We start from the raw sequence: 22,241 nt of genomic DNA, 5'->3' as shown, positions 1-22,241 counted from the left end.
CTGTGAGACAAAGCAAGATGTCTGTGGTTGTCGGGTCATCAGTTGCATGAGGCAGATGATAACTGCCTGTTCATGTGTATACAGTATATACAGTATGCCTAAGGAGAAATAGGCAGATACTTATTAAAGCAGCCTTCACATTTGAAGTGTCTCCTTGCATGCAGGTTTTTGGATCAGACTACTTCTATTTCAATAGATCGTTACAGGTTCAGTCACAGAAGCAGCACTTCACGGCAAAGCATAAGTGTTTATTTCGGTAACATAACAAATGCCAGGTATCCATGTTGAAACAAAAACACACTATAGACAACCAGTTCGCCGAGTACATTTACAGAATGACAATCCAGTATAATTACAATTTTTAAAAACAACTGACTTTATCTCCATGGATTTTCCCTTTTTAAACAGCAGTGGTTACAAGGCCACAAATAGTTCTATATTCACACATTCACTTCTCGTCAGTCACACATTGACACGTATCAATGCGCAGTGGGGGAGCCCTGCTCACATCCAAAAGGCCTCTCACACTCAAACGGGCACGCGCAACACAAAGCACAGCTGCTAAATTATATTTAACAAACTACTGTATAGCCCTGGGAATGTCTTTACATTCCACTCTATATATTTAATGAGGCTTATTGTATTTTGTATATCCCTCACTCATGTGTCCTGCACTTTAAACACCTCCATATAGGCAACCACTCAAAAGGTGCTTATCTTCTCATACGGCTGCACTGTAATGTCAGGAGGTTTTCCAGTTAAACAAATCCAAAATGTATATTAAAATAAGGCGAAAGCAGATGAAACTAGCTGCACAAGAATGGCTGAACTATGCATGTGAATATGGCTTGTTGTTTTGGCACGCCTAACCCCTGTCCTGCATTGTTGAATACACATTTTGGTCGCAAAGGTGTTTTGAATTGATTTATACGCAAGTACGCCTTGTTCCAGTCTTGCTCCCTGTCCAAAAGGTTTTCAATTGTTTTTGTGTTCGTCACCAATGCACCGTGCCCTTCCCTCTGATGAGATTCAGCATTTCATTTATTTAACCATAAAAGAACATAATTGCTTGTTTGTTTTTCTCATTTGTTTTTTCCAGCCTTATTTCACAAAGGTCCATTTGGTGACTTTGGCTTGTTATGTTTTTAAATAAAAGTGCTTTGAATTATCGGCCCATACTCACACACACACGCACACACACACACACACACACGCACACACACGCACACACACACACACACACACACACACACACACACACACGCACACACGCGCACACACACACACACACACAACATCCTGAACACAACATATATGCCATTGTTAATAAATTAAAGTTCAGCAGTTCACATTCATCAGCCAGTTGTGTGTGTTCGTCTAGTTCACATTGGTTCACTAGAGTCCTATGGCTTGGTCGAGAAGTTCCAGGTCTCTACGCGTCTGCTGGACCGCCGGTGGCGGACAGCCGTACGCTTTGAGAGCGAGCGGCAAGAAGCGCTCCTGCGGGCCAGGGATGTCGTCCCTTTGGCCAGCCTGGAGACTCACCCACGGAGGGGGGGAGGTGCTGCCCTGGAAAGCCCACAGTGCCACACTCTCTGTGGGGAGAGGCACATTTGTCTTTTGGGTTTTGTCATGCCACCACACAGGGGTATTAGTCATAGTAGTAGTCATCACCACAAACCTTTGTTGTGCAAATCCGCCGCCTTGGCCAAGCCGAAGGGAATGAGATATGGAGCTACATCAGGCAGACCCTCTGGCTGACCTCGTGTTGCCATCAGCACAATGGACCTGTTCGCCAAGACGAGAACCCAGTGAAATAAGAGAAACATTGCTGCCGACAAAAGTCAACATTAGGTTTCCGCACTTGCCTTTTTGGTATTCCGGTCATTAGGTGCTGCTTCATCTTGGCGTCCATCTTGGCAAATGAGACCTTCTTTGTGACTTTGCCAGAACAGGCGTCCACGGAGACCACAAGATAGCCGGGCTGAGTGAAGGCCATCATCTCGTCATTTACCTGACAGACAGAAAAACAGATGGGTCAATACCAGAGAGTGCCTTTAGTGTTCTCATAAGTGTGCAAACATTTGCACACCTACCAGTACAATGGTAAGTTTTTAAAAATGTGTTATCTTCATTTTATATAGATTTTTTTTCCATTTGATTTTCATGATTTTGGCATGTTCCACATACTGTATTGCTCGATAAAGTGTGTGTAATAAGTGGTTAAACAATACAAAATAATGGTTTTATTATCCGCATCATTATTTGACAAAACGAGTTATTTTGACCAGTTACAGTCCATTTTCAAACTCATAATGAACATTTTGCATGTGTCCATGAAATTGCTGTCCACCCACTTTGGGGTATCTGCCTTTTTAGAAAAACTCTCTCATGTTTACAGTGACATCACAACCAACATTGTCTTTCTTTAATGGAGGCTGAAACAGTGGATATCTGCAAAGTAAGTATTTACACTAATGTTTTGTAGTTTCCATAATTTTAGGTGTGTAGTTGTATGTTGGCAAGCTTAATATGTCCACTCTTCCATCGTGATATATCAACTCATATACGGTACAAACCAATGCATTTCAAACCTACCAACACCCTCAAACAAAAGCTGGTCCACCCCAAGGACAAAATCCCGAGAAGCAAACTCAGCAATACTGATGCACATCTGCCTCACAGTTCTGGGGTCCGGGGTTCAAATCCCGGCCCCGCCTGTGTGGTGTTTGCATGTTCTCCCCGTGCCTGGGTGGGTTTTCTCCGGGCACTCCGGTTTCCTCCCACATCCCAAAAACATGTAGGCTAGGTTAATTGAAGACTCTAAAGTGCTCGTAGGTGTGAATGTGAGTGCAAATGGTTGTTTGTTTATACGTGCCCTGCGATTGGCTGGCGACCAGTTCAGGGCGTACCTCGCCTCTCGCCCGAAGATGGCTGGCATAGGCTCCAGCATGCCCACTACCCTTGTCAGGATAAGCGGTCAGGAAAATGGATGGATGGATGAAGTTCAATGGAAAATTTCAAGTCTTTTGGGTGAAATGGGGAAGTCTCAAAGGCACAGTATGGTAATACTGACTCAGAAAATTACGGGAATGTGCCAAAAAACTAATAAAAATTAGGAAATGGGAATTAAAATGGGAAATATATTTTAGCGTAATCCCCACTAAAACAACCAGACTGGGCTTTAGTTTGAGTTAAAATGCTTTTTTCTTTCAATTTAAATTTCACATTTTTGGTATTTTAGCCTAGGTGAGGTGCATTTTGTAAATTTTTGAATGGGTTTGGAGAGGAGTGATATTTAACTCAACATTCATGATCTTATTTTTCAATGAACTAATTGCTGAAGAAAAAATACTTCTAAATAAATCTGTTGAAATGTCATGCTTATAAATGACATTATTTTGCATGGATGTCCCCTTATGACAAAATAAAATGTTTCTATTGACACTTCCAAAATTCCCCAGCTGAACTTCCCGTGGAACTTTACCAGAAACTTTCCATCCCAATTAGTGGGTGGCTAAAGTGTGATGTGTGTCACATGTTGCTCACAGCGATAAAGGACAGGTTGTCTCCTCTTTGCTGCTCCTTCACACTTAGAGACTTGACTTGTGTCTGGAGGTAGGACATCCACGGCTCGCTGGTAAACACACGCTGAGGAAAAATAAACAAAAAGTCACGGAGGGGGGCAACACTTCCAGCACAATGAATGAAAATCATGTTAGTGTTACCATCATGGGAATGTGCAGTTTTGTTTTTCTTTTAATGCAGCATTTTACATTCAAATAAATACGGCACAGTATTGAATAAATATAAATGTGTGCTAGTGATTAAATGCAATAAAATAAGTATAAGATGTGAATCAATATTTTGAGGAAAAATTTTATAAGTGTGATGTCAGCATTTCACACAAGCCGTCAACGCACCTCACTGGACTTCATTTCGGCCAGCATCAAAGGATTAACTCTGCATTTGTGCTTTGTTTTGTGACTGTTCAATTAAGCAATTTAGGTTTTGTAATTATTTAGTTTACAGCTGCCCTAAATTATTATAATTTTTAAAAATTAATTTCCAGTGAGCCATGTTTTGCATTACCCAGAGTATTCCCCCGTGTATACTCCCGATTATAGGGCACTATGTTTTAGCCATTATTAATAGCGATCTGTCTGGTGTTGTACCCCAAAATTGTAAACATGCTGCTCAAGAAATCTGGTCTTGATCGTGGTGTCATTGCGAATTGGTGTCATTGCGAATTTTAGACACATTTCTTAAACTGCCTTTTATTTCAAATATCCTGGAAAAAGTGGTTGACACCCAGTTTCTGGATCAAGATAATGTTATGGAGGTCTTCTAGTCAGGTTTTAAGAGGCTGTATATCACCGAGTCAGCCCTTTTAAGAGTTTTTAATAACATCCTCCTGGCTAATGACTCGGGGATTATGTTTGTCTTGTGGTATTGGACCTGACTGCAGCATTTGATACTGTGGACCACAGTATCCTTCTGGATCGTTCACAGCACCTGGTGGGTATTAGTGGTAGTGCGCTTGAGTGGTTTAGATCCTGTTTGGCAGGTAGAACTGTGTGTGTAAGCCTTGGTCACTCAGAGTCCCACTCTGCACCACTGTCTTATGGGATTCCACAACGTTCTATTTTGGAGGCTCTGCTGTTTTCTTTATAGTTGCTGCCACTGGGTTCTATCCTGAGAAATCTTGGGATTTATTTTCATTGTTATGCAGATGACAGTCAGATCTATGTCCCACTAAAAAAAAAAAAAAAAAAAAGAAAGGACTACTCCTTAAAGCCTCTTTTGTTACCATGGCGATGACAACAACAATCGATCACGCAGAGTGTATTATGAGAACAAAATAGGGAAAAACGTATAGTGGTGGTCACCGGTGCTCGGCAGAGGACTTTCATTCAAGGATTGCTTGAAGTAGGTTCACGTACTTTTAATCCGATATGGCTCGCAAGCAGGCAACAAAACGTTATGTAGCCTAGCAAGCTAGTGCTAGCACTAACGGTTGTATGTAAACATGTCGGCGTTCTGTCGAATCATGCTTTAAAGTTTTGGTGTGTGTAAAGTAATTTAATTATCCATCCATCCATTTTCTGAGCCGCTTCTCCTCACTAGGGTCGCGGGCGTGCTGGAGCCTATCCCAGCTGTCATCGGGCAGGAGGCGGGGTACACCCTGAACTGGTTGCCAGCCAATCGCAGGGGACATACAAACAAACAACCATTCGCACTCACATTCACACCTACGGGCAATTTAGAGTCCCCAATTAATGCATGTTTTTGGGATGTGGGAAGAAACCGGAGTGCCTGGAGAAAACCCACGCAGGCACGGGGAGAACATGCAAACTCCACACAGGCGGGACCGGGGATTGAACCCGGGTCCTCAGAACTGTGAGGCTGACGCTCTAACCAGTCGGCCACCGTGCCGCCGTAATTTAATTATAATAAAGTAATTTAATTTCAGTAAGTTATCACCCATTATTTCTGTCATGTTGTAATGTTGGGTTGACCTGACTGATTAGAATACATGACCTGACGAGGGAATACTTTTGAAGATAGTCTGTATACAGTACACAAGTATATACCGTAAATGAACAAATCATTTAAATAGACACATTGCTCCATCTTGTGATCGGATCGGTGATCGGTTATCTTTTTTTTTTTTTAAACTCGCTGATCAGCCCCAAAAATCCTGATCATGTAAAGCCTATGGGATTGTGTATGACAATATGTGCCCTGTCAACACTTAAGTTAATATATTTTATACATACAGCAACTGTGTGTGTGTGTCCGTATGTATGTGTGTGTGTATATATATGTATATATATATATATATATATATATATATATATATATATAAATATCTAATATTTAAAAAGTGTGTTTTAATTTGTTTAAAAGTGTTTAAAGAGTGTGGGAGGGGTAAAACTATTAAACATTTTTATTTGGTATCTCTATCTCAGATTTTCACCTATTGCAGGTGAGTTTGAAACCAACCTGTTTGGCTCCACAGTCTTTGCACGGTTGTGTATCTGGGGCCGGCATAGGCAGGACAGCCAAGGGTGTTTTGGCGTACTTGGGGTAGGCCTTGCTGGTGCAGTTGCACGTCTGCTGGGAGGACGTAGTGGCCGTCACTTTGACTCTCTCGCAGCCTTTGACCGAGCAGTAGCTGTGACCGTCACGGTCGTGGCGGGCTCGCAGGTACAGCCACAGCAAGCTGGTGGGAACAAAATGTCACCGTTCATAAAGTTAGCTTGTAATTACTGTAAAATTTGGTCTAATATGCACATTATATTTGTTTAAGCAGTAAGAAATAGCTGGGGGGGCGGGGGGGGGGGGGGCGGGAGTTGCAGCTTATAGGCTAAACTTTACTGTACTCGCATGTTAGGTTGATGTGAGTAAGATTGATGGCTTCTCTCACCCGACATTTTGGTCAAAGTAGTACTTCCTATATAATGGTCTCGACTCCAAGTCAGCAAGAGAGAACACAGGCCCGTAGTCGGTAATGTCATCAAAAGTGTTGCTCTGCCTGTCGTTGATGTCGGCCATGATCAGGAAGGTGGCGTCTGGTGGGTAGCACAGTCCAAATAGCACCCAGTCGTCTCTAATGGAAAAGAAACATGGGTCAGCTTTTAAACTGGACGCACACTGTATGATAAAAAGTATTGGGGCACCTGGCTGTGATATCTACAGGAGTGATTCAGAACCACTGTGCCAGGAAATTATCCATCCATTTTCTGAGCCGCTTCTCCTCACTTGGGTTGCGGGCGTGCTGGAGCCTATCCCAGCTATCATCAGGCAGGAGGCGGGGTACACCCTGAACTGGTTGCCAGCCAATCGCAGGGCACATACAAACAAACAACATTCACACTCACATTCACACCTACGGGAAATTTAGAGTCCCCAATTAAGCATGTTTTTGTGATGTGGGAAGAAACCGGAGTGCCTGGAGAAAACCCACGCAGGCACGGGGAGAACATGCAAACTTCACACAGGCGGGGCCGGGGATTGAACCCCGCTCCTCAGAACTGTGAGGCTGACGCTCTAAAATTATCCAATTTCACTTGAAGAAAAATATGCGCTTCCACTAGATGGCATACGGTAAAATGTGTGTCCACCGGTTGGCATTCAGACAACAGACTATTAACTTTGTGTTCAGTTGAAGGTATAATGTGACAAGATCATCACTATTGCAGTATACTGTATATACTTTTTGTGACATTTTCATTCAGTGGTGTGGCATGAGATCTCATATGTGCTTTGGCATAAAAAAATGTTGGGTAACATTGTTTACGGGAAGTGAAAACATGGAGTTGTTCTGTTTTTGCAGTTATAACAGACACTCTTCTGCCAAAGCTTACTGTAATATGTTTGAGCTTCTCTCTTTAAGGTCATTCATTCACAAGAACATTTGTGAGCTTGATATTTCCAATTTAGTTCAAGAATTATCATGTACCCCTGAGGGTGCTCAAGAGTCCTCCAGGGGGTATGTGACATTAAAAGGTGAATGTTGATCCTGTATAATAATTACATGTTTATAAAAAAATTCCCCACGGCGTTTTTTTCCCCAGCAAACTTTCATTATCGACACAAAAACAAACTCATTATGTGTGGGTGCTCAAGGCCCACCATGGGGTGCATGAGATTACAAATGTAATGGCGGTCGCATATGATAATTACAAATTTGGATTGTTACTTCCCCTAAGTTTCATTTCCATTCATTTGCTTTTGCGGTTGTCCGTATTAGGGTCATGGGTGAGCTGCGGCCTATCCCAGCTGACTTTGGGCCAGAGGCAGGGTACACCCCAGACTGGTCACCAGCCAATCACAGGACACATACAGACAAACAAACATTTGCATTCATATCTATGGACAATATAGTCTTTAACCTTAAAAAGCATTTTGGGGATGTTAGAGGAAGCCGGAGTACTTAGAGAAAACCCACGCAAGCGTGGGGCAAATAAGATAACTCTCCACAGAAAGGCCTGAGCTGAGATTCAAACCCAGAACCTCTCGACTGTGAGGCAAATGTCCGCACCAGCCGCTCACCGAGCTTCCTTTCATAATATTTACGTTACATTTTTCACAAAAATTTTTTTTACTTGTTTACAAATTGTTTATGCAGGGTATCTGCAGGTTTAAGTAAAAATAAAGATCTTTTCAAAGCTTGCTCAATCAAATTCAAGACCTCACCAATAAATTAGTGGGTTACATATATGTCACAATATTTGAAGAAAGGGTGTGTTTATATTCAAGATAATCTACATAAAATACAAAATGAAACATTTTTACAGTGGTTGAAGTTAGCACCATTATAATTTGTAAGGATGATTTATGTCTTACTTTTGGAAAATCCAACTTCAGAATTAAGTATCCACAGACTGCCTATTATACATTCATTATTAAATGGTTTGTTAACTTAACACAATGCTAAATGTTAAATAAACTGCTGTAAGTTATTTGACAAGAACAGTCAATGAGCTCCTGCTTGCCACAGTGACTAGATGCAAATAGATTAATTTAGCACACGCAATGTGATTTAACAAACCTGAAACTAATTGCAGTAGCTGATTTTGCATCTTTAAATAACTTGACAATGTCTGTCTTACTGTGGCATGGCGGACACGCAGGCAAAATGAAAGGTGACGGGGAGTATGGATAATTTCTACTGATGTAAACATTTTTAAACACCAGAAACAGAAATTATGACAAAATATCGTCTATCCAGTAATACAGTTTTGGAGCTTCTGAATGATCTAAGGGCTGACCTTGAGCCAGTCACAAGAAGAAGTCATGCCATACCACCTATGAAAAAAATTCTTTACATTTTGCATTTCCTTGAGTGTAGTTCATTTGTGTGTATTGTGATAACTGGTGCTGGCCTCTCCAAGAGCAGTCTTTCGGTTGTGGTGTCTCGAGTTTTGAACCCGGTATTATGCAGGATGGGCAGCTACAGTACATCTAATTCCCATGGACTCAGGACAAGACACTTCCAATTCCATCACTTCACACTTAATTTCTGGCTTGCGGTACTCTCCTAAATGTTCCATGATGAACACCATCAGTGCTACCTAAAGTGAAAAATCTCCACCACTTTTACACCTGTTACCAACAACGCAAGCTGCAGTATATGTTGGAGTGCGTGAACACGCAACTTAGCGCCTGCTATTTGGTATCTTAGTGAAGGATCGCAATCTTAGTAAGTAAAAGATCACTCAAAACACACCCACCAACAGCATGTGCAATATGTTAGAGTGAACACACAACTTAGCACCTCCTATTTGGAATCTTAGTAAATCAGGTGTCATCTCGTTTACAACTGTTCATGGATGACTACTAAACAATTTACACTGACATTCATAATATATTTCTTTACAATTATTCACTATTACTACACCTTTTGTAGAGTGGTACCCCTAATTGATTATTACTTTTAAAACCTGAAGATACAGCTATTGCATTTATATCTCACACACGTTTGTGGGCTCACTTGTCAAAGTTAATGAGGGAGAGGACAACTTCTCTGGGCGCGGGTCCGCTCCAGTGCAGAGTGTAGCTCTTGCTCATCATCAACACAGGCTGATACTGCTGCGACGGCGCCCCCTGGCTGTTAATGCCCCTCAGAACGAGAGGCGCAGCGGGGTACTCGTCTCTGTTGATGGACAGAGTGAGACTGGGAGCACCTTGTGTTTGGATGTACACCTGAAGAAGAGTGAGAAAGAATGTGCATTATATAACGGGAAACACATTTTACAATGCAGGAGTGGCCTCTGCTGTACCTGTGAGTAGCGGCCACTACAAATCACTCCATTCCACAGTGGCTTGTTAACACAGCTAGGATGTTGGATTAGAAAATTGTCAGCCCTGCCCACATAAGTGTCCTTGGAACCTGTCACTGAACCGTCCACATCATGGAAGATTGAGTTCTTGTCTCCATCTAGGTCGTTCTCCTCAAACCACTGCCCGGGACGACCAAAGAACGACCGCAGACCCACCTGAGGACGGCATATGGATGGTGGTTGGATGGTGGACTAAATGTAAAAGTGGATGAACGTGTTCTTACAGTGGAGTGGAAGTGGAGGTGGGACATGTTGTTTCGCGGTGTGAGCTGCCAGGTGTTTTTCAGGCTGAACCCCACTGCACTGGTGTAACGCTCTGGCGTGGGGATAAAACCACGGAAGGTGCTGCGGGTCAGCCGCAGCGGGCCGTCGTAGATCTGGAAGCCCCGGATTGGGAATGTCCTATGGTGGAGAAGGATGGGGAAAATCAATTCTTTGATATCAGTAAATACATGTCATTTTACAATTAAAAACAAGCTAAAACAATACATTCATTCATTTATTTTCCATACCGCTTACCTTCACTAGGGTCATGGGCATGCTGTAGCCTATCCCAGTTGACTCTGGGCGAGAAACAGGGTACACCCTGGACTGGTCGCCAGCCAATCGCAGGGTACATATAAACAAACAGCCATTTGCACTCACTTTCACACCAATGGGCAATTTAGAGTCTTCAATTAACCTTCCATGCATGTTTTTGGAATGTGGGATCTTAGCATTCTCAGTTTGGGGAAAATAAATAATAAATATTAGCTAATTAAAAATAAATATTACAATAATATTTAGATTTTTTGGGTAAAAAATTAAAGCGTGAACCTTAATTACATTCAATTCAAACTGTACATCTGTACTCGTACTTCTAAAAACGCTCCAATACACCCGATACCAGGCCGTCATATACTATACTATATTGTTCTCCCTGAGTGTGCGGTGTGCAGTTTGGCAGATTGCAAACAGTTCTTCAAAACAAGTCAAAGTGTGCTTGCAGCAAGCTGTTCACTGACACTCAGAGTTTAAGTTTACAGTAAAACTAACACAAAATAAAAGAGAATTACACCTTATGTCTTTAAGCAAACACAAAGCTTCGTCTTGCATACTTATATTGTCTATACGTATTGCATATGTATACTGCTACTACCAATATCCCTTTGGGTCCTCGAACATCCATTTTTTTGGGAGGGTATGTAAAATTAATTACAGTTAATTACACATTAATAAAAAGGGATCATTAGGCAATTGGCGACACGGTGGAAAACTGGTTATCACATCTCCCTCACAGTTCTGAGGACCCGAGTTCAAATCCGGCCTAGCCTGTGTGGAGTTTGCATGTTCTACCTGTGCCTGCGTGGGTTTTCCCCGGGTACTCCGGTTTTCTCCCACATCCCAAAAACATGCGTGGTAGGTTCATTGAAGACTCTAAATTGTCCGTAGGTGTGAATGTGAGTGCGAATGGTTGTCTGTTTATATGTGCCCTGCGATTGGCTTGCGACCAGTTCAGGGTGTACCCTGCCTCTCGCCCAAGCATAGCTGGGTTGGGCTCCAGCACGCCCGCGCCCCTAGTGAGGATTAGCGGTATGAAAAGTGAATGAATGAATTAGGCAATTACATTATTAACAGTTCCCCGAAGTGTAACTTCTTATTGTTCACCACATACTGACCAGACACAACTGTATTATAGAGAAAGTTAATATTTGTGACTTACCATGTTAACTAGCTAAAAGGACAAAACAAAAACAAAGTTCTCAGTGGACATGCAGTAAAAGAGAGGTCAATAGGAATAATATACATAACTTGACAGAAGTAGTTTCACCATTAAATTAATATTGAGTTTTACGAGTAATGGGTTTATAATTTAGATGTGTTCCCTTCCAGGAATCATGGAGGAAACAGTGACATCAACCTTATTAGGAATTCTACACTGAAAAAAAGAAGAGGAAATCAGCAAAGAACTTCCTTTCACAACCTCACGCAATACACGAACAGCTGTGGCAATGTCTACCATTTGTTGTTGACACACATCTTCCTTCCCTCGACCTAAGTTTTTTTTCTTATTGACTACAACTTCTCTCACCTGTTTCTCGGGAGAGTTCTCATCTTCCCATCGGTCCCTCCTAATCCCCAGTATTTATTCTGTCCTCCATTGGTGCCCCGGTTTCGACTTTCTCCCACAAACAGAGACTGTGTCACCTCCTGACTGGAGCCCTCGTCCTTTGGGTAGCTGCCGTCACTGCAACAAGAGCAAGGTAAGAAATAAAATACAAAACTCAAGTATGGCTTTCCTGAAACGGTTCTCAAAGGTTTTACACCAAGTACCACCTAAAAAAAATATTAGCTCTCCAAGTACCCCATAACAACCAACATTAAAATCTAGTGTAGTCTGCCCAAATGTTCGACAAAAACAAGACAGGTTTGTATTTCTTAAAAAGTATGTTTAATACTTCTGAAAGTCACTGTAACATTATGCACAGTATAAACTTAAACACTGCTTAACGGAACTCTCTAATGCTGTGAACATTGGCAAGTAGAAAGAAAGAAGAAGCCACATTATCCCACATGAGGTAAGTGCTCGAGATTAATTTCTATTTATATGCACGGGTTTCAGCACAATGTTGTGTTGATTGTATCACTACTGCCTCAATGATCTTTGAAAAGACTTTGGATGAATGACATGACACAAGCGTTTGCTTTTATAGGCTTCCTGTACAGCAGTGGCATCGTGTGACTCAGGTGGACTTGAATGTGCATGTGTACCTAACATTTTAATTAATGACAAAGAAAAAAAAAAAAAAAAAAAAAAAAAAAAGATTAGTTTTTTCCGCCTAACAAATTTGCGATTGAACATAATTTGGGGGTGGTAGCTTTTGTGTTCATATGAGCGTGCAAATACAACGATTCATGATTACTTGGCTTGAGCGAGGCTTGTAACAAGGACGTCTGGTACCCGGCGCCATTTTTGTTCCATTTTAAATCGATAACACCCTAAAACATTTGTGATTTTTCAGCATATTAAATTAGCAACTTGACATAATTTTGGGGTGCTCACTATTGTGTTCATGTGAGACTGCAACAGTATATAAGAGCAATATAAGGAATAACACCAACCTAAACAAACCGGTGTTTGGAAATATAAGTAAGATGTTTTTTTTATTTTGTTTTTTTCCTGAAAAGTTGTCATTTTGCAGGTGGGCGGATTCCGTCCGACAGTGACGACATATAAAATATAACTAAATGCTTCCACTTAATAGTATAGAACATTCCTTTTTCCACACTGGCTATACAGTGAATTTGGTCTCTACTTCTGCCACTGACGTCACACCAAGACATGGGGGCGTGTCGATTCTGCGATGGAAAAGGGGCGTTCCAAGTGTAATTAGTTATTTACCAATTGCTCCAAAACAGATAGATATTATTGGAAATGACTGCCAATTTTGTTTTTGTGAGCAAAAAATACATCAAATAAACTTCTTAGTAAATCACCTTGTTCGTGAAATATGTACCATTTAGACCAATTCTTTTAAATATAGAATAATACAAAACTGTACTTGAATAATGATTCTATTAAAATGCATTGCACATAAAAGTTAGAAAAAAAATGCACCTTAATAAATTTTTGAAAACAAAATATTCTAAAACATTATCTGCAAATGCATTGTACAGGCACCACGGTGGCCTACTGGTTAGAGCGTCTGCCTCACAGTTCTGAGGACCAGGGTTCAATCCCCGGCCCCGCCTGTGTGGAGTTTGCATGTTCTCCCCGAGCATGCATGGGTTTTCTCCGGGCACTCCGATTTCCTCCCACATCCCAAAAACTTGCATGGTAGGTTAATTGACAACTCTAAATTGCCCATAGGTGTGAATGTGAGTGGGGATGGTTGTTTGTTTGTATGTGCCCTGCGATTGGCTGGCAACCTGTTCAGGGTGTACGCCTGCCCCATGATAGCTGGGATAGGCTCCAGCATGCCTGCGACCTCAGTGAGGAGACGTCAGAAAATGGATGGATGGATGTATTGTACATCACTTAAAAATGTAATACAACTGAACAGTATATAACAAATGAACTGTTCTGGATGGGAAAAAAAGCATTTAAGTTGAGCTTTGTATACAGTTTGAACATTTAATTCAGTGATTCTTCTGCATACCATTAGAGGAAGTAATACAACTACCATTCTTTGAGAGTCACTGGTCGAGAAATTCAAAAGACGAATGTGATCGTGTTCGTGGTGAGAAAGTGAATAAAACAGCTGCATGAAGCCTGATATGAGCTAAGCATTCCCATATGTACGCACCTGGCAAAGGATAATCCCACTCCATTGTCTGCAAAGCTGTTCGCAAAGACAAAACAAATGACTTGATATATGTCTGTTTATGGTATTCCACAAATACTGAGTGTTTCGAAATGTATCAATATTTCTTTGTCTCACCCAGAATTCTGGATGACGATGTCACCACCTCGTATCCACGCCCCCATGTCGTTGTTCTTGAATGAGACCAGGGTGTCAATGACCGCCGCCACTCGAGGTCGGCTCGCATCTGCATTCTGGTGAGGTCGGAATCTGACAAGTGAAGTAGACACTGCTGTTACCATCCCACCTCTGACATTTCTTTTCAACCTTCATCTGCCTTTATTAACCCCCTCAAACGGCTGTACAAGAGGTCCTCAGTTTGCAACGGTCCCGGCATACAATATTTCAAGGTTACGAACACTACGTTACCATTGTACTTGCTGTTTTAAATTTGACTGTTTTATTTGTTGCGCAGAAGTGAATTTATGTCTCTGCGTTAGCGAAGGTTAGTGATAGACCACAGGTGTCAAACTGGCAAGATCTGGCCCACCACATAATTTTTTGTGGCCCGCAAAAGCAAATGCTGTGCGTCAACTTCATTTTTGTTGCTAAAATAACATAATTGCAAATTGTCTTAACGTTTAATAACATTGACAATTGCAAGCCTTTTTCGTTACTAGTCTCCCTTTTAAAATAAATTGAATAATAGCTGAACAGTTTTCATTAGCTTCTGATTTCAAAATTAGTTATCCATCAATTTGTTGTGTACAGTAATTTCTCGTGTATAATGCACATCCATGTATAATACGCACCCACAAAGTTGACCTCAAAATTCTGGAAAACCCTTCTTCCTATGTATAATGCATTTTTACAATGCATGATTTTTCTTTTACCCATATGATCAAAACCAAGTATTATCGTTGTTTTTTTTCAAAGAATTATTCTGAAGTTAAGCACTTTATTTGAACATGTAATACTTTCTTTTTTATTTACTTGCTCTTATTTTGAAATTCACAGCCCTACTTGTATTTAGTAAATGAGAAAACAGACAGTTGTGCTCATGTTTGATTACCCAGGCAGAATTTGTAAGATGGGTACAATTCTTTAAAGAAAACATGCAAGGCCAGGAGAAACAGATTTTAATGGGATTCAAATTAAACTGTCAAGTGCGCAAACCGTCATTTCAGAAAAGCATTATCATTGAACAAAATATAACCATAAGAAAAATTATGATGGCTGTTGTTCAGTCCTCAGTTGTGGTTAAAAATATATATATTTCTCAAATTCTGTCAGGTTATGTAAACTTATGAGCACAACTGTACGGATATGCAATCATGCAATCCCCTGCCATATTGGAATGAAAGAGTAGGCTACACCTTATTCATAACCTCTAGGTGGCGGTGGCATAATAGAATGAAAGTGTACACCTTTCTCATAACCTCTAGGTGGTGGTGGCATAATAGAATGAAAGTGTACACCTTTATCATAACCTCTACGTGGCGGTGGTATATTGGAATGAAAGTGTACAGCTTTTTCATAACATCTAGATGGCGGCATACATTTATAAAATGTGAAAGTTTTTTTTTCCATTTTCCCCTCTACTTATGTATAATGCGCACTAATGAATTTGGCCAATTTGGGGGAGGGGGGAATGTGCATTATACACGAGAAATTACGGTATTTGTAATAATATGAGGTGATTATACATTTAAGGTAGGGCTGCTACTAATGATTATTTTATTCATCGATTCATCTGTCAATTATGTTTTTCAATTAATGATGATGAATCGGATTTAAAAAACACTTTAATTTACATCCCTTAATCCAAAAAAAGGATATTATTTTAAATTGACAGTGCAGGAAACGCACCAACATAAACTGATTCTGATTAAAATTCTGGTTTGGTTCATAACATCCGAAAGAATAGCGGCAAAAATGTTAACCACTCTTTTCCAAAGTAAAAGCAGATGTTTGCAAATGTGTTATTTTGATTCAACACAGATCAAATCAGTCTGCTTTCATGGAGGACTGCAGAAACTGGAGAATATTTACTGTTGAGAGGCTGAAAATATGATGATTTTAACAATTTTAAATTAAACAAAATCTCTGAATGATTAATTGATTCTCGAAATACCTGTCGATTAATTTGACAACTGATTAGTACTCAATTAATTGATTAATTGTTGCACCTCTAATTCACATTTATATGGTTCCACAGTCATAACGGCCCTCTGAGGGAAACCATAACTACGATATGCCCGCCACAAAAATGAGTTTGACACCCCTGTATAGAGTAAAGTGCTTTGTAAGAACGGAATTCCTCTACATTTGCATTACAAGGAGGTTTTTCTTAAATACTCCAGTAGTAGGCGCTTTAGATATAATGTAAATTTGGGAACAGATTTACAGCCCTTGCAGCTTAAGAAATACTAACATGGTCAGATAATGACTAATAATTGCGCTATATAAATGGACACGCATAATTGGGTTTATAGAATTTGAGTATAGGTCCTTATGAATCGTGAACACGTCTGTCTGCAAGCCTCCTTTGCTGTGCACTGTGGGTGTAGAGCTGCCAACCTGTGAAAATTCACTTCCAGAACAATTTGTCCAAATTCCTCTGAATTTCCATATTTTCACAATTTTGTCAAGAACATTACCGTGGGACAGTCATAATCATAATTGTTAATAAATGATGGCTTCAATATTTGTCATTTTAACGTTTTTATTGCATCAACCTTGTAGTGGCGGACACAGTTGCAGCCTGAATCAAAATACAGTGGGTACGTAAAGTATTCAGACCCCACTCTTTGTCATTTGCTAAAATCATTTATGTTCTTTTTCCCCCTCGTTAATGTACACACAGCACCCCATATTGACAGAAAAAAACAGAATTGTTGAATTTTTTAAGATTTATTAAAAAAGAAAAACTGAACTATTTCACAGCCATAAGTATTCAGACCCTTTGCTGTGACACTCATATATTTAACTCGGGCGCTGGCCATTTCTACTGATCATCTTTGAGATGGTTCTACACCTTCATTGGAGTCCAGCTGTGTTTGATTATACTGATTAGACTTGATTAGGAAAGCCACACACCTGTCTATTTAAGACCTTACACCTCACAGTGCATGTCATAGCAAATGAGAATCATGAGGTCAAAGGAACTGCCTGAAGAGCTCAGAAACAGAATTGTGGCAAGGCACAGATCTGGCCAAGGTTACAAAACAATTTCTGCTGCACTTAAAGTTCCTAACAGCACAGTGGCCTCCATAATCCTTAAATGGAAGACGTTTGGGACGACCAGAACCCTTCCTAGAGCAGGCCGTCCGGGCAAACTGAGCAATCGGGGGAGAAGAGCCTTGGTGAGAGAGGTAAAGAAGAACCCAAAGATCACTGTGGCTGAGCTCCAGGGATGCAGTCGGGAGATGGGCGAAAATTCTAAAAAGTCAACCATCACTGTAGCCCTCCACCAGTCAGGGCTTTATGGCAGAGTCGCTCGACGGAAGACTCTCCTCAGTGCAAGACACATGGAAGCCCGCATGGAGTTTGCTAAAAAAAACACCTGAAGGACTCCAAGATGGTGAGAATGATGAGACCAAGATAGAAAGTTTTGGCCTTAATTCTAAGCGGTATGTGTGGAGAAAACCCGGCACTGCTCATCACCTGTCCAATACAGTCCCAACAGTGAAGCATGGTGGTGGCACAGCTGCAGGGACAGGATGACTGGTTGCAATCGAAGGAAAGATGAATGCAGCCAAGTACAGGGATATCCTGGACGAAAACCCTCTCCAGAGTCCTCAAGAACTCAGAGTGGGCTGAAGGTTCACCTTCCAACAAGACAATGACCCTAACCACACAGCTAAAATCATAAAGGAGTGGCTTCAGAACAACTCCATTCTTGAATGGTCAGACAGACAGAGCCCTGACTTAAACCCAATTGAACATCTCTGGCGAGACCTGAAAATGGCTGTCCACCAACGTTCACCATCCAACCTGACAGAACTGGACTGGATCTGCAAGGAGGAATGGCAGAGGATCCCCAAATCCAGGTGTGAAAAGACTCTTGGCTGTATTAGTGCAAAAGGGTGCTTCTACTAATACTTAGCAAAGGGTCTGAATACTTATGGCTGTGTGATATTTCTGTTTTTCTTTTTTCATAAATCTTTAAAAAATTCAACAATTCCGTTTTTTTCTGTCAATATGGGGTCCTCTGTGTACATTAATGAGGGGGAAAAAATTAACAAATGATTTTAGCAAACGCCTGCAATATAACAAAGAGTTTAAGGGGGTCTGAATACTTTCCGTATCCACTGTGTATGAGAGTTCGAGATTCCATCATCAAAAATATCTGTTGTCTCTGGATTCATTCACCTTTGCCAATTCTGTTTTCAACCCTAGTAACAAACAAAAAACACGCGTCTATTAAAGCAGATTACTCAGATCTCAAATGTCAAAATTAAAACTCAGCACTATTTTGCAAAGAAACAAATAACACTGTTGATAGACAATTGGACAATTTATGTATGGACAATAGTTCTGGTTTCTATCTGTGCAATGTACTTCGTGCACGTGCAGAAGAAGCAATGTAATTACATCTTCTCTTGCATGCTATTTATATTACATATTTATATTTCCTATAGGCGGTTAGCAACTGGTTAGCACATCTGCCTCACAGTTCTGTGGACCCGGGTTCAAATCCGGCCTCGCCTTTGTGGAGTTTGAATGTTCTCCCCGGGTTTTCTCCGAGTATTCCAGTTTCCACCCACATCCCAAAAACATGCACGTGAGGTTAATTGATGACTCTAAATTGCCGATATATTGTGTGAATGTGAGTGTGAATGGTTGTTTGTTTATATGTGCTCCGCAATTGGCTGGCGACCAGTTCAGGGTGTACCCCGCCTCTTGCCCAGAGTCAGCTGGGATAGGCTCCAGCACGCCCACGACCCTAGTCAATGAATGAATGAACGAATATTTCCTATATCCACAATTGCTCCTGACACGTTGCAAAATTTCCCCATTGAGGGACTAATAAATCTTATCTCAAATTACAAATATTTAGGAGTAGTAATTACATACTTTTAACCTGCCCACATTCTGAAGTGACGTGTGCAGTGACATGCTAATTGATTTCCGGTGCAGATGTAGCATCCTGTGTGGATGTGTATTATTTTATATTTATACATCTAAACACGTATTAATTGGACTGTTATTTTGTTGTTCAAAGTTGGTCACTCACCGTAAAAATGCGGTTCCAGACAGGCCTATGTGTATTGTTTCACCAAATCACTTATTTCGATGTTTTCGACTGCTTGTGATGATTGGTTAGCAATTAGAATGGCTTTGACATCATCTACGCGTATCTACTCCTCATCCTCCTTTCATGACACTTTTGTAAGAAGCATGGTAAGAAGTGCAGCTTATTCGCTACCATGGAGGCGATGATAAGTGACTTACAATGCGTTAACACGAGACGCAAAGAGAACTTTCACCTCCGTGACTTGGCGTAATAAAATAGCGTGCACCAGGCAGCTGTTCAATGTGGACACGACGGTAACGTCAGATGCTGTGTTTTTTCTTTCGAATATCCGGAACAATCAGTGTTACGGCCATAACAAGTGAACGTCCAGTGATTTCCGTAACAAAATACAAAGGCTCCGTAACAATAGGCAGCTTTGTGGGTGGCACGAAAGGACATGTTTTTTCACTTAAGGTGGTTTGGTCAAGATATTCATAGATTCTGAATGGACTGCCAAGCAAGATTATGAGTTTTGGCCAAAATAGCCTTCATCAAGAAAAGAAGGGCCCTTTGTCTTTCAGTCTGACTCTTATTTTCAGCATATTATTGTTCTGATTGGTGAAGGCTGCGGGCACCATAAAAACATCCAAATATGGATTACAGTACTTGGCATGTTACTGTGCTCAATGTTGCTCAAGCTCTCATTTTTAATCTTCTTCCTGGTGTCACAAACCGCACTCTCTTTTGCGTGTAACATTAATACTGAGCACACATTTTAACATTTCCAATTCCAGCCCAAACTCAGCGTGGCCAACAGTCCCAGTGGATGTGTAGGATTTTTCCGTGGAGCCGAGGGTGAGTTTGGGAAGAGAGGACACTATGTGTGGAAGATTGTTATTTCTGTCAACACAAACCTGTCTGGACCGCCACCAAAATGCAACTCTGTAGTAATATCATCCATATAGCCATAGTGTAGAAAATATGCTGCTTTGGAGAGAGCAATAAATAACTTCTGGCATTCAGTCAAAATCAAGTCGGTGAAAAATTTACATTTAGGAAGAAAACCATTAAAAAAGGTAATGAAAATTATCAACAACATGTCATTGTACAGTGGAACCACTATGGTCAAACACAATATGCTTCAGGATGCTCGTTGACTTCCAAATTGTTTGAATCTTTTTTTTTCTTCTTTTTTTTTTAAAATCTGTTCTTGGGTCAAACGGTCATCATTATAAATCCTTTAAAAGTTGCACAGACAATGTTTTAAGTTAAGTAACAATGTTTTTAATCGTCATACAAGAGCAAAAATAGGCTAACCACTGAAAAATGTAAAAAAACAAAACAAAACAAAAAACTCATATGACACGACTCGCAATGGGAGTCCGCTTCTCCTGCTCTTGCAAAAAAAAGTCAAAGAAAAAGCTAAGCATGCACTCAAGAGTTTTTATACACACTAAACTGAACTAGCATCAGGTATGCTGACATCCTTTGCAAAAGATATGTTGAATCTCAAAAAGAAAAAGCGAAAAGCTCAGACGTCTCACATGACCTCATGCATGGCTTTGTGCAAATTTAGAGGCATATTTCTCTGAATTGTACAATCGCAGAGGCATTCAGACTATTTTTAATGTTGAAAAACAAACATAACACACCTGGCATTATTGTCCAGACACAGGTATTCTCTAGGGTCTGCAGCACTTGCATTGGAGGTTTTTACTCCTTTATCAATGAACAGCCCAGCCTGCACGATAAAGAGACGATGGCAATTACTGACAAATACATGCAACGATCCCAGTTCAATAGTATATTTTATTTTAGTATGGTATATTTTACAGCGTAATTGACTTCCAGAGCTCACACATAACCCCAATGAGTTACAGGATGTGTGTGTGTGTGTGTGTGTGTGTGTGTGTGTGTGTCTTATCTTGTAGTCTGATCCGGGCATTTCATTATGTCTGTCTCATATATATGAGACAGACAATACGTAAAGCCCGGATCAGAATACAAGACAAATTTGCTCTTTCACGATTGCACTGTCAGACTAGTGCAAAAAAAATTTTTGCACTATTGATGATGCACTATTGCACTGATGCACTATTGTGTTCCAATACCACAGCATCACGTTTTTTACGATTATTGGGCTTTATCTTGTCAACTCAAATGCGAACAGATACACTGGTTACCGTGGTGACAACAACAACAATGGAGCGCGCCGACTTTGTATTATAAGGACAAAATGGGGGAAAATGTGTGTTGGTGGCCACCGGTGCTCAGGACAGGAGAGGACGTTCGTTTAAGGCTTGCTTGAGGTATGTTTACGTACTTTTAATACGATACGGCTCGCAAGCAGGCAAGAAAACGTTATGTAGCCTACCAAGCTAGTGGTACCACGAACGGTTGGACATAAACATGCCGCCGTTCTGTAGAATCATGGTCTAAGGTTTCGGTGTGGGTGAAGTCATTTAATTAAAAATAAAGTAATTTAATTACAGTAAGTTAGCACCCATTATTTCTGTCATGTAATGTTGGTTTGACCTGACTGATTTGAATACACGATCTGACTAGAGCAGTGATTTCCAACCTTCATGGAGCCAAGGAACATATTTTACAATTGAAAAATCTCACGGGCCATCAACAAACAAAAATGTCCCAAAAAGTGGATACATTAATGACTGCATGTACTTCCTGCCATCTAATAGAGGACCATTTATCATTTGTTCTGTCTGTCACTATGCCTCACTGGCATAAATAGATGAACAAAGATACATTCTTTATTGTAAACATCATTTTTTGACCAATTACGTACAGAAGTATATACAGTAAATGAACAGGTCATTTAAATAGACACATTCCTCCATCTTGTGATCGGAT

General features: G+C 40.6%; 1 protein-coding gene across 2 annotated transcripts in view; it reads right to left on the bottom strand.

Annotated features, from left to right (window-relative positions):
- Positions 1–233: 233 nt before the first annotated feature.
- The window catches only part of cemip2 (cell migration inducing hyaluronidase 2), a 46,794-nt gene continuing 24,786 nt past the window's right edge, over positions 234–22,241 (bottom strand). For both annotated transcript variants that reach the window (XM_061672206.1, XM_061672205.1), the window contains 13 exons: positions 21,023–21,111; positions 14,270–14,401; positions 14,135–14,170; positions 11,920–12,075; positions 10,073–10,250; positions 9,789–10,004; positions 9,500–9,711; positions 6,431–6,613; positions 6,007–6,226; positions 3,550–3,651; positions 1,869–2,014; positions 1,682–1,788; positions 234–1,595 (listed from right to left, as the gene is read on the bottom strand). In XM_061672206.1, the coding sequence (XP_061528190.1) occupies positions 1,396–1,595; positions 1,682–1,788; positions 1,869–2,014; positions 3,550–3,651; positions 6,007–6,226; positions 6,431–6,613; positions 9,500–9,711; positions 9,789–10,004; positions 10,073–10,250; positions 11,920–12,075; positions 14,135–14,170; positions 14,270–14,401; positions 21,023–21,111 (1,977 nt within the window). In that variant the 3' untranslated portion in view covers positions 234–1,395. The remainder of the gene's footprint in view (positions 1,596–1,681; positions 1,789–1,868; positions 2,015–3,549; positions 3,652–6,006; positions 6,227–6,430; positions 6,614–9,499; positions 9,712–9,788; positions 10,005–10,072; positions 10,251–11,919; positions 12,076–14,134; positions 14,171–14,269; positions 14,402–21,022; positions 21,112–22,241) is intronic.

Source organism: Phycodurus eques, chromosome 3, assembly GCF_024500275.1.
Source record: "Phycodurus eques isolate BA_2022a chromosome 3, UOR_Pequ_1.1, whole genome shotgun sequence".
Lineage (NCBI taxonomy): Eukaryota > Metazoa > Chordata > Actinopteri > Syngnathiformes > Syngnathidae > Phycodurus > Phycodurus eques.
Note: the sequence above shows the minus strand (reverse complement) of the source record. Positions and strands in the feature narration are given on the sequence as shown.